Source organism: Miniopterus natalensis, chromosome 6 (assembly GCF_054644295.1).
Source record: "Miniopterus natalensis isolate mMinNat1 chromosome 6, mMinNat1.hap1, whole genome shotgun sequence".
In the NCBI taxonomy this organism is placed as follows: Eukaryota; Metazoa; Chordata; class Mammalia; order Chiroptera; family Miniopteridae; genus Miniopterus; species Miniopterus natalensis.
The window spans coordinates 58,683,561-58,696,431 of NC_142086.1; the positions used below are offsets into that span (position 1 = coordinate 58,683,561).

Here is a 12,871-nt window from a genome sequence, read left to right on the forward strand (position 1 = left end):
AAAACAAAAGTTATGTAAAAATTTACTTAAACAAATGATAAATATGAAATGGTACTTAAAGAATATTTAAATATATCTCTTTCAAAAGCTGAGGGCTTTTAACAAAAAAGAGAATGAAATAATCTTTGATGAAAACAATCCAAATGTTCAGTGCACAAATTTAATTTTCTCTCAAACAGCAGGATAAGGGAGACCCAAGGAATTCTTATACACCATGATACAACGAAGAAACAATACTTTGAAAATTATCTTTAAGTCTAAATCATCAGAGTGAAATACTGTACATAAACATATATATGAAAACCTACAAATCAAGCTGTGAAAGGGGACCTACAATGAAAATATAGTTTGAGAATAGCTAAAAAGCACTTGCTTTATGCCATCTCCACAAATAAAATAACTTTAGGAGCAGATATTTCTGCACTGGACTGTTATGACTAAAAGACCCAAAACTTTTAACAGCCTTTAGTAAGGTAGTGCTGATTCCCTTCGCATATTAATTTTTTTGCTTATTTCCTTTTTCTTTCTCAAATGCAGCTATCTGATTAAATATATTGAGTAAGTTTTGAGGTAAATTTTTTTTAACTCCGCTTTCTGAATGCCCTTTGCTACTTGGTTCATCTTCTTCTGGAACCTCTGTTTCAATATCCTCCTCATAATTATCCTCTCTTTCATATTCTCTCTGATTTTTACTTAACTGGTATCTTTGCTCATGTCTACTGAAATCACGGGATCCAGAATAATTATATTTTTTGTATTTTTCAACTGACTTAGAAGAGTAGTCAGCGCTTGCTGGTGAAGTGGAGCACCTCATGGAACCTGGTTCCCACTTTCTATAGTGCTCTTTTCTTCCCTCTGTATCTTTCTCAAATTTTCTATAACCATAACTTTTTAATTTGTCTTCTGGATTCCTAGAGAAGGAATCTGAGGAATCTCTTCTAGTGGAAAAATGTCTTTCATATTTATATGGCTTTTCTGTTTTGCTACTACCTGCCTGAGTTTTAGAGCTATTATAAAAATCTCTTGGATCTTCAGACCTACCTCCAAAATCATCCGGAATTTCAACTGAAGATGAAGCGACAGGGCACCTATCTTTCTCTTTTGCCTGTTTCTTTTGGTACGGTGCCCTATCTTGCTTTTCCAATAGTTTTTCCACTTCTTGTCTTTGGTTAAGAAAAGATGCTGACGGGTTGGCTGGAACTGGGAAGTACTCATCTTTCCTATTCTGATCTATCTGATTTGAGGATGCCTTAGCTGAATGCCTTTTAGAACTTCGAGAAGACTCGGAACGGTTCCTCTTATGTTTCTTATGCTTTTTGTGACCAGAAGAGGAAGAGGATGAAGAAGAAGAAACCGACTCATCACCAGAAGAAACACTTGAAGAGGAAGAGGTTGATTTTCTTCTTTTCTTCTTTAGCCTAAAAAAGTAGTTAATTCACCAGATGTTAAGTACAAAAATGTTTCTTAATTATCATAAGGATTTTAGTTCTCTTTTGTTGCCCTTAAAGATTTTGTGAAAGCTGTGGCTTAGATAAGCAATCATAATCATCTTAGTTACCATAAGACACAATTTTAGCATCAAGCACTACTTTTGGGGGGGGAGAACTTGTGTAGATAGCTGTCACTCTAAGCAAATCCATTTCTGCTCAGCACAATGACATTTCCAACATTTCCTTAAAAACAAGACCCACTGAACACATAAAGGAGAGAATTAAAATTTTATATCTGGCTACCTTGAGTATAGATCATCTCTCCATCTCAGCACTACTGACATTGTGTTGGGAGTGTAGGGTGGCAGTGTGGGGGCGGGGGGTTCCTACAACATCACTGTAGGAAGTCTAGCAGCACCCCTGAACTCTGCCCACTATATGCCAGTAGCACTCTACCAGTATGACAACCAGAAATGTCCCTGTTGAGACAAAACTGCCCCCAGTTGAGACTCACTGTTCTATTTCTAAAACATTTCTCCCTAAAATACAGATAATTAAAATAACATTATATATTTTAAATTTAAGGTTACAGTAATTCTTTCCCCCCACCGATTTCTAGTCTGAGAATTCCACTTTCTTTAACCTCTCACAGAAAAATTTCTGGTACTCATAATTGCTAAAAACTGATGATTTGAAATACTTTTATATTTTTACTTACTTTACCTTCACATGGCACTGTGGTTCAACTCAGTAGCTGCTTTAAGTAAAAAAATACTGAATGTTATAGTTTACCTTTTCTCCTCTTTTAAAAGCTTACGCAACTTTTCTGCACTTGTTTCTATTTTCTTTGTTTTCTGCTTTTCTTCCTTTTCAGCTTGTTTTTCTCTTAATTCCAAAGATTTCTTTTAGAACCCAGATATCGGAAAAAACCACACGTTAAAAAATAGCAGAATGTTTAAAACCCAATTTTCAAAAAACCACCCCCCCACCAAAAACCAAATGTGGTATAACCAAATCACCACATATCCAGCAGCAAACAAGTATTTTTAACATGTAAAAATTAACCATACAGGTGTTCGGCATTAATCATTGGAATAGCCAGAATAGTATCGAGGACCATATTGCAGTTGGTATTCCATGAAAAAAGGGGAAGCCATTGCATTGGTACCCATAACCCAGAGTGCAAGAAAGGGAAAAATAAAGTTATTTTAAAAAATTGAAAAATTTAAACAGGACACAGATTGTATAATTAAAATTCAAATAAATTCCATTTAGGTGAATTGAGGGGAAATCACCATGTTTAAATACAAACCATTTAAAAAATAGCACAGCCCAGTTGGATGCATGATTACATAAGAAATCATTTTCCAGTTTGAGGATGGGGATGAGCAGCACCAGATGTCACAGACACAGCAGCAACGGTCCGATTCAGAAGAAAATGCATGAGAAAACATCATCATCAGTATTACAGGAAAAGACAGTTTAAAGTAGCTCTCAAAAAGATTTTTAGAATTAACTCAATTACTGTAACCTCACTGAATTTCATAACCACCAGGAAAGATCACTACAAGGACAGTACTCAAAACCATGTACCAAACTTAGGCAATCAGAATTTTCTCATAAGCCTATTTTTACTTTTGAGTACTAACAGATAAGAAAGAAGAGACATTATGAAGCAATGTCAAACCCAATTAGAAAAAACTGTACCTAGAAAGAAACTTTTCATAATGCCTTAAGTAATCTAGAATAATTTTCCACAGAAGAAAGTTAAGTTTGGCATTAATTTCAAGTATCACTAAATTTCTAAGAGGAAATAAAGAATCACCTGCATATATTTATGAAGCTTCTGCAAAGCATCCTCTGCATCTTTAAAAGTCTCATCCAAATCCAAAGCTTTCTTATAGTAACTTTCAGCATTTAAAAATTTTTCTTCTTCTTCTAACCTAAATTTGAGAGGAAGACTTAGCGCTTTTATAAAAACAATAAGTCCTCAAACATGCATACAGGTCTAAGGCTTATATGAGAGAACTTATCACGAAAAACCACAGTTAGCAACTTACTATCCAAATTGAACAATACCTAAACCATAAGCTTTTTACTATTTTTTTGATAAAGAGACCATGTAAAACCACATAAAACAGAACAAAACCAAACCAAACTCACAGATAGAGCGAACAGATTGGTGGTTGCCAAAGGCAGGGGTAGGGAGTGAGTAAAATGAGTGAAAGTGGTCCAAGGGTAAGACTTTCAGTTTTAAGTCTTGAAAATGTAATGTACAGCATGTTAGAAATAATTTGTAATTATGTGTGATTATGAATGTTAACCAGACTTATTGTGATCACTTTGCAATATATACACACAAGGTGGGGCAAAAGTAGGTTTACAGTTGTTTGTATAAAATATATAAACAAATAAATAATATAAGAGTAAACTGTTTTGTGTACTCACAACTGTAAACCTTCTTTTGCCCTACCCTGTATGTTAAACCATCATGTTGTACACCTGAAAGTAATACGTTATATATCAGTTATATCTCAATTTGAAAAACCAAATAAACCCCAAAATAAAAAAATACAAACAAACAGGAATCCACTACTGGTAACTAAAGCCATACTGTAGGTCCAGCATTGGCATTTTAGTATAATGCACGAAAGCACATGATCAACTGACGTCCTCTGTGAACATAACTGCAAAGATCAGGCAAATTCATGAAAAGAGAATTCTATTTTTAAAAATTAACAGCAAAAAGATGCTATTATAAATAAGTTGGTTTTTAATTATTAAAGCAGGCTGTTAGCAAATTACTTATATTTAAAGTATTATATTCCCTCAAAATGTTTTATGAATTAGACTACTCTATTGGTCATTAAATATTTATGACACAACTACTACGCAAGGTATTATGCCAGCATCTCAGGAGAGTAACATAAGTTATAGGGTTTGTTCTTAATGATTTGCTCGTCCATTTAATCTGAATTTGTGGATTTTACTCGAAAGAGTAGAGCAATAAACCGAATATAACAGTGAAATCTTATTCATAATTAACAACAGCTCTCAATTCATTATTCTGGCATTTTTCTACTAAAATGATGAACTAAATCAGAAGTTAAATTCCTCTCTATTAAAATTTCTAGTGTATGTCCAAGGAAAAGGATATTTACCTAATTTCTTGTACCTTTACATTTACATTTCTATGTAATAGGATAGACATTCAGAACAATAAACTCAAGTCACTAAAATATCTTCAATTAGAACCTCAGTAATAGGGAAAAAATGACTAGAAAATTTAAAGAGGACTACATTAAAAAACATTTTCAACTAAAATTGAAACTAAGAATTCTGAATTAAGATGCTATTTCCTTACATTAAGTTTAAGATTTTATAGCAGTTGGTTGAACACTAGGTCTGTACTACTGAACAAAATCTGACACTTACTGCCCTCCTCTTTCTACAAGTGTCTGGCAGAGGTATTTCCTTGCATTCCTGTGAGTTGGACAGTTTTCCAATGCAAGCTCAAAATCTTCTATTGCTTTGTTCAGGCTTCCTTTCGTTGCATATCTAGAGAGGTGAAACAAAATTAGAATTTATCTTGGGGGCTATGTATAAATCCTGTACATATTCACTTTGTAAATATTCCTTAAAACTCATGATCCACTTACAATGCTCCACGAGCTACCAAAGCTTCCACATTTTGTTTGTCTATTTCCAGAGCCTTATTGTATTCATTCATAGCATCCACGTGGCGCCCAACCTTAAAATAATCAACTCCAATCTTCACACTAAAAATACATTTGTAAAGCATCACAAACATTTCACAGAATATCCAAAGAAATGTTAGCATAGATAAAATTTTAAAGCAAATCAAATTTGGCTAATATTTAGTCTTCCATATGCTTCATATACCTAAAAGCATTTTGCTGTTGGGTAGTTTTGTAACAAATTTTATGAAATCCAGATATCAATATACTAATTCCTTTTGAGAAAAATTATAATGTTGGCTAAAATTTAAGTCTTAACAGTTTACAACATAACACCATTTACACCTATAAGAAAGCTAATGTAAAAAACTCACTATAATTCATTTATAAACAGATTTGGTCTTAATGATGAAACAAGAATTCTTGTCTTAACCTAACCTTTTAGGCAAGATAATGCAATTATTGAAAGACAAAGTCTTCATACCATTTTAAAGCCCAAGATGCAGACTGTTTCTTTCTTAATGCAGAAGCAAAATCGTCTTCAGAGAAATTTTTGCTATTAAAGAAAATAAAAGTCAAATCGTATACTTTTTTGTAACTATAGTTCACTCTGCCTGACAGGTTAATAACTCAACACTGAAAAAGTGAATCCTGAGCAAGAAATCTGTATTCCATTTACAAAAAAAATTCTTGAACTTTCAGAAATGACACTTATTCTTAAAAATTATTTTTCTTTAGCATATACACAAAATTCTTAAACATTTCCTAAATCTTTCTCTATTTGGTCACATGATACACATCTCATCACTGATAAGAGACTTAGTTCCAGAAGGAGACAGGATCACCTAGTTCATCTAACCTTTGTCATATTGCTGCCACTAGGCTTAGTATAGCTGAATATGTGCCCCAGTTATGCAGCTTTTGAGCTCCATATGATTCATCTTACCACTTAATAGAACAACACTGATTCACTATACCTTTGTAGGCCTCTCATTAAAGATGGTGGATTAGATTCATCTATTCCTAGTTTTCCTAGAAGGAATTCAACTACTCCTGGATTAGCAAATCCCAAGGAACTTTGCATGATATTATCATAGGATTCCAAAGAATTGCTGTTTAGTTCAACGCTCCTCCTTAAAAAAACACAACAAAAATATAAAAATAGTTAACATAATTAGCATGTCTCATTATTAAAGGAATAACATCATATGGGATTTAAATACTCCTAATTTTGTACATGAAGGTGTGGCAATATCATTATTTGGTTCCTTTTACCAAGTTTGAAGAAATTTAAGGGTTATAAAAATATGATGGACATACTATGAAATACGAGAAATTAAAATTCTACTCTGTTATCAGAAGTTGGACAAAATTTACTATTTTTTAATCAAGAAACTGTTTTGCAATTAACTACTGTTGAAATAATGTAGATAAATTACCTGTAGTACAAAGGAAGCTCTTCAGAACTAATTACACCTAATTTAATACCAGATAGGTGCGGTGGAAGGGATGAGCTGTATAGAGATACTGCAAGCTTTTCATGGTATCTGTCAATATCCTTGATTCCAGCTTAAAAAAAAAAAAAAAAAAGAAACCTAAGCCGATTAACAAGAAAATGCATCCCCACAAAAAAATCCCTTCAAATACTATTCTTATTAAACTACATTTTCAAATTAATAACAAAAATCTGACAACTGTTACTTTTTATTAACATAATGAAATTGATCACCTCGAATGATATCACCAGTTTGGTAATATGATAAAGGATCCCCATGGTTACTGTGAGAAGGCACATCTCTTAATGGACAAAGAGCCTGCAATGAGAAGTATTTTAAAACAATAGACTGTCACATTCTTTGGTGTCTTATCCTAGTTGTTCAGTATAAATAGCTAATAGTTGACATAAATTTAAAAAATCAACTGGCACCCTAAAGTCTAAATTTAAAGTAAGGATTTCAATTGTAAGTTATTTCTGTCCAAACACTACTAAATAAGTTTTCTGATTCAGTTCAAACACTCAAATGAAACAAAAATTTGTCCAGTGTGAGAATTCCAATGAAAATGAAATGTAAATTCTCCAAAGTTTATGTCTTTTATCCAGTCTGTGATACCTTCTGCTTTTCTTCCTTTTCATCTGCCTTTATAGAGAGCAAATATCAAACCTTTTAAAGTGACACATCATTTCAAATTCAGGACTAGTAATCTCAGGCAAACCATCATAAACCATAATGTACAAATCACATTCAATTACTGCAAATATGTAAATAGGTCAGAGATTTACTTCTAAGTTATCTATATGCAAGTATCTAATACTGATTATCTTTTAACATTTGAAAAAGGAACCCACCCCTGCCAACCATGGAAACCAAAAAATTCCCAAAACCTGAAATGGAGGAGTAACTCTTTCACTGCTGCTAATTTTTTAAAAAGAAAAAAGTACTTTATTTTTCTCCAATTAAAATTTTTATTCTCAAAACTGTCAGCAGAGTACACTTAAACACCACTGGATGCAAAGATGTAATTCTTGACTGAGATGACTATCAAAAACAGAAGCCATCAAATAACTGAAAAGTGAGTAACTTACTGTGATTTCCAAGTGGGATATATCTCTCATGATGCCACTGCCTAAACAAATCAACACCATGAAAAACCCAAATTCTCGGATGGAACTAATTCTTCCAATCACTATATCTCCACGCTCAATATCTCGGAAAAACAGCTCTCTCCGATCCATACTAGGTATTTCCATGAACTGCTCTAAAGGTGGCATGACTGCGTAAGGATCTGAGAAAACGATAAACAAAATTACTACCTAGAGTTTTGTGTTCTACTTTACCTGAAGTATGGTTAAACTAACCGCTATCAAAAGATTTTAAGACTCAACTTACCTTCATTGTCTTCATTAACTTCAGAAGTTGCAGGTGCATCAGATTTCCACGAAAGTGCAAAAAGCAAATCTGCTTTTTTGGAAATGAATTTTTGTATTTCAACGTTGTCGACTCTCTTCTCTTTTCTTAAAACAAGAACAACAAAATTTATGAAAACGGGTTTATTTGCACAAGCTTTTAGTACGCCCAAGCTTCTGCTCACGCCTTTCATCGCCCAATCGGGTCCACCCCAAGTTCCAGCCCGTACTCCTCGGGGAAGAAGTTTTAACTAGGGATTCTCGCACTCGCCAGTCTGTAGCTGGAGGGCGGGGAAACTTAGAAGGGTGACGCCCGCAGCGCCAGGGACGAAAGCCCGAGGGATTTCAGCTAAAAAGCCCGCGCTCCTGCTAGGCAATTACCAGAGGGAGTTCCGCCCGCCGCCCGCCGCGCGCTCACCCCAGGCGCGGACCCTCCTCCACCCGGCCCTCCGCACCAGCGCCGCGGGTTTCACGTGCCCACGGCCAGGACTCTGCTCCTTCTGGACTCGCGCGCCCGGCGGCAGCAGCGGAGCCCCGACCTGGATCCCCTCCCCGACTCGTTTCATTACCTGCCCTGTACCGGCTGCGGCGGCGGCGGGCCCCGGGCAGGCTCGGCCGCCGACCCCAGGAGGCTCCGGAAGTGCGGATTGTCCTGCTGTTCGCTCCGGAGCAGGGACAGCAATGACGGCCCGTGGTAATTCAGTGACTGCCGCAGAAGGTCGCGGTCCATGGTTAGAAACTGCAGGGCTCGACGGCCGGTGGGCTCCTAGCCTCCTACTACTTCAGCCCGGCCATCCCGGAGGCTGAGCGAGCCGCCGCAGCCGCCGGAAGCACACTTCACGGGCACCGCCAGTTGCCTCCCGGAAGTACTCCGGGGCCGCGCTGGCGTCCCAGGCGTCGGTCTCGCGAAAGTGAGCGAGACTACGGAAGCCGGAAGGACTGGACGAAGCATTTCTCGAGCTGAGGGCTGACGGCAGCTCCAAGGTAGTGATGTGTGTGGGAAGCTAACTTTTTTTTTAAATTTCCGTGGCATTGTTCTTATATTGCAATGGACCGAGCTGTAATCTAGGGTAAATAATAAGTCATCCTTCAGTTTAGGGAGACGCGTTTAAGTGTGAGTGCCCCGAACAGGTGAGAGCCCCCAGCGAGTTTCAGAGGTTCTCCCCCCCAGCACTCGCCGGTAAGTCACCGCCGACGTCTCAGGCCTCGCCGCCCGGAAACCGCTGCGGGGGCAGGTTCCCTGGTAGGCTGCCGGGCAGAAGAAAGAAAGGACAGGAACCTTTATTAAGCACGAGAATCGTGTTCTCCACTCATAACCCATTCCCTGTTAGTTATTTTAGCATTAACTTAAAACTGTAATGGCTTTAATGCTTAAATATATGCATATATGCTTTATTTTGCATTTTATCTAAGTGGTTTCACAAAATTTAGAGCCCATAAGATTTACTTATGGTGTTGTGTACAATAAGTCAATATACGGTACTTATGGGTAATTCAAGTGATTTTCGAAGGTAATCGTCACTTAGGCTTTTCCCCGTGTAACTTATTGATTCGAGAACCTAACCACTGTATCTCCTTTAGTCTCATTTAAGAGACTGAGGAAACAGGCCCATAGAATCGCAGTAAATTGATCAATGTAATCTAACTGGTAAAAGGTAGAGTTAGGATTCCAAGTCGATCTTAATCGACTCTTCAAAGGCAGGGCTGCTGGAGAGTATATTTATCATACAGAAGGACTAACTCTAATTTTGAGAGTAAGTTTTATTTCAGTATAAATTTGTTTTCTTTCAATTGATTAAAATCTGTACCACTTAAGTATGTGTAGCTTAGTATAGTTCTCTTGAACAAAAATAATGGTACCAATTATTCTGCCCCCTCTTCAGTTACATGTCTTTGGGGAGGTCAATTTGCCTTTCACTGTTTCAGCACCTGGACAGAAGACCCAGCCCAGAATACAGTGTATGCCGCCGTACAATTTTGTGAAAAATCCTGGCAAATAAGAAAACAGATTACTGAGACTTGAGAAAATGTAACAAAAAACTATGCAAATTTAAAAGATAATAAATTTCACCCTGGCCGGGTAGCTCAGCTGGTTAGAACATCATCCAGAGACGCCAAGGTTCCGGGATCAATCCCTGGTCAGGCACATACAAGAATCAACCAATCAATGCATAAATAAGTGGAACAACAATGTGATGTTCTCTGTCTCTCCCCCGTCCTCTCTCTAAAGTCAAAATAATTTTTAAAAGATAATAAATTTCAAGCCACTATGGGTACATCAGGAAAGTTCAATCAATGGTATAGACTCATTTGTGTTAGACTATAACTATAGAGAATAGCTGTTTTAGGAAAGAGGGTCCTGTCGTTGAAAAGGAAAGACAGCGACTAAGAAGGCACTGTATAGACATTCTTGTAAACAAGATATGCAATTTTAGTTAGAGTTGATCTGTTATTAAGGATCTAATTACCTCTGGAGGGACCGAGAAGCTCAGTGTCTGAGAACTACATGGTGGACAGTGGCATTTACCTGACCTGAGAATGCTACCTTGTGAGGCCATTCTTCAGCAGTACATGTCTTCACCACTATGGGATAGGTCTACTCTTTTTCCTAATTCCAACACCAGAGCAACATTCAACCATACCCATATCTTGACTGTCTAAAATTGCTGTGGTATGGCCATGAAAATAGGAGAAAGTAGCTGCTTTTAGAGGGTAGGCAGCATTCATCAAGAGTGACATTTATTGAATGCTTGCTGTATACATAGTAGTGACAGAAGAAATAAATTTCAAGCAGGTGTAATCAAAACTCAGGCTGGGGGCCGGGGGCTGGGTGGAGGCTGGCAAAGGGGGTTAATGGAGACATTTGTAATAGTGTCAACAATAAAAATAAAGAAAAAAACTCAGGCTGGTTTGTTTTTTGTTTGTTTTTTAAAATCTGTGGATAGTGCTGTCCTTAAACAGAGGTAATCACAGTAGTTAAGTGCCAGAGACAACCTTGTTCCTCACTTCCCAAATACCACTCTCATGGGGAGGGATTAAGCCTTTCACACTTTAGGCATATTTGAATTCATTTTCTGCTGGGATAAATACCCTTTTGCTATGAAGGGGACATTACACTGGATCTTTGAGGTAGGACCACAGGGAGTGAGAAAAGGAAGCGAGGAGATTGGTTTTGCTTCTTATCTTGGAGAAACCAGTCCTACATATGGGGCTTCTCAAGGTGAACGTAGAAAGAAAACACTTTGTTTCTCTTCTTGCTGTCATTTTTTGTTTACTGGTTTCACATTTACAAAATCTCTTCTAACTTTTCTAGATTAAGCAGCATTAATAATTATGTGAATATATGGGAGGGAAGAGAGGGCAGTGGATTCAAGAAGTCAGATCTTTGGTGTCTGGATCCTTGGACTATTTTTACTATGATGTCAAATTTCATTTCTAAATAAGTACATGTACATTTTTTAAAGAACACTATTTCTAGGCCCTGGACATATAAAGATGAAAAAACCGCATGTGATTCTTGAGTGGCACAAGTCCAAAAAAGGAGCAGATATCAGAAGAACAAATATGGCACAGTGGTAAGACTATTATGGACACCTACTAAGCGTCTGCTTAGATGCCCTTTTTTAATGGGGGATGAGGTGTAGTGGTAGTTGATAGGAATAAGAGGAGAGGACGAGGCAAGTATGTGCATTTCAGGAAGAGGGAGCGATATAATTAAAGAAGTAGAGATGAAAAGCAAGATGCATTCTGGAGACTGCAAGTGTGAAAGGGAGGTAGGGAGGGGTATTTTAGTTATGGATGTATAAGTTAAGTAAATTGTCATTTCAGGTAGGCTATATAGATTGGTCAGAAGAGACTGCTCTATCTCCTGTGTGTGAGCACGCGCACACACACACACACACACTAAATGCCTGAAAACTTGGTTGAAGCAAGGTAGCCACATAAATCAGGGAAGACATATCTCGAAGTAGCTTTTCTAGGATCCCCCATTTCCCAAAATAACATGTACAGCTGCTAGCGACATCATGTGCAAAAGATAAAGCCTGTCTGGATCTCAGAAACTTGTATATTACCATTTGGGAGGGACTTACACAAATAATCTATGATTATGTAAGAAATATTTGTAGACAGATTCTTCCTGGTTCTTAACCTGATATAAACAATTTCAGCAAAGCCTCATCTTCATCTGGGGTGTGTATATCAAGAAAGGGTGAAAAGAAGTGATTAAGACCCTAGGAGTATGTTAATTGTCCTCCCTTAAATTTTTCAGCCTTTTTTTTTTTTTTTTTTACCTCCCTCTTTATTTCTCAAAAAAAAAAATAAAAAAAAATCCATTTTGTTGCTTAAGCCAGTTTGAGTAAATTTATGGTTTGGAACAAAAAACATCCTAACTAGTACACTAAGAAGCCACCAACTAGTGTGTGTGCATTTTTTATTTTAAAAAATGAACAAACATATGGTGAGGTTAATAATTTGTTCAAAAACTAACTTTCAAATCCACATTATTTTACTATAGCTCTGGTACTCTTTCTACCATGCCATATAGTTTAGAGAGTCAGCTGAAACAATGCTCTTTAAGGATCTAGTTTGTAAATATATGTATGGAATTTACTTTAAAAATATCTATTATTGGCCCTGGTTGGGTAGCTCAGTTGGTTAGAACATTGTCCTGATATGCCAAGATTTCCAATTCGATCCCCAATCAGGGCACATGTAAGAATCAACCAATCAATGCGTAAGTAAGTGGAAAAACAAATCAATGTTTCTCTCCCCCCAGTCCCCTCTTCCTCTCCCTGAAATCAATAAAAAATTTTATTATTATGTTAACATCTAAAGAT

The 12,871-nt window shown here is 36.8% G+C and overlaps 1 protein-coding gene across 3 annotated transcripts; it reads right to left on the bottom strand.

Moving 5' to 3' along the window:
* Positions 1–146: 146 nt before the first annotated feature.
* Positions 147–8,841, bottom strand: TTC14 (tetratricopeptide repeat domain 14). Of its 3 annotated transcripts, XM_016218093.2 has the most exons (12): positions 8,603–8,841; positions 8,017–8,141; positions 7,713–7,912; positions 6,858–6,942; positions 6,568–6,697; positions 6,106–6,261; positions 5,613–5,684; positions 5,090–5,209; positions 4,866–4,988; positions 3,256–3,373; positions 2,223–2,332; positions 147–1,418 (listed from the first exon to the last, which is right to left on the bottom strand). In XM_016218093.2, the coding sequence occupies exons 1-12, from the start codon at positions 8,761–8,763 to the stop codon at positions 497–499; spliced, it is 2,322 nt and encodes a 773-aa protein (XP_016073579.2). In that variant the 5' UTR covers positions 8,764–8,841; the 3' UTR covers positions 147–496. The 3 variants fall into 3 exon arrangements, 2 of the variants coding, with proteins under 2 accessions (XP_016073579.2, XP_087674418.1); XR_015714677.1 differs by lacking the exon at positions 147–1,418 and having other exon boundaries at positions 2,222–2,332; positions 2,743–3,373; positions 8,603–8,837; XM_087818292.1 differs by lacking the exons at positions 7,713–7,912; positions 8,603–8,841 and having other exon boundaries at positions 8,017–8,101.
* Between the last annotated feature and the right edge of the window lie 4,030 nt (positions 8,842–12,871).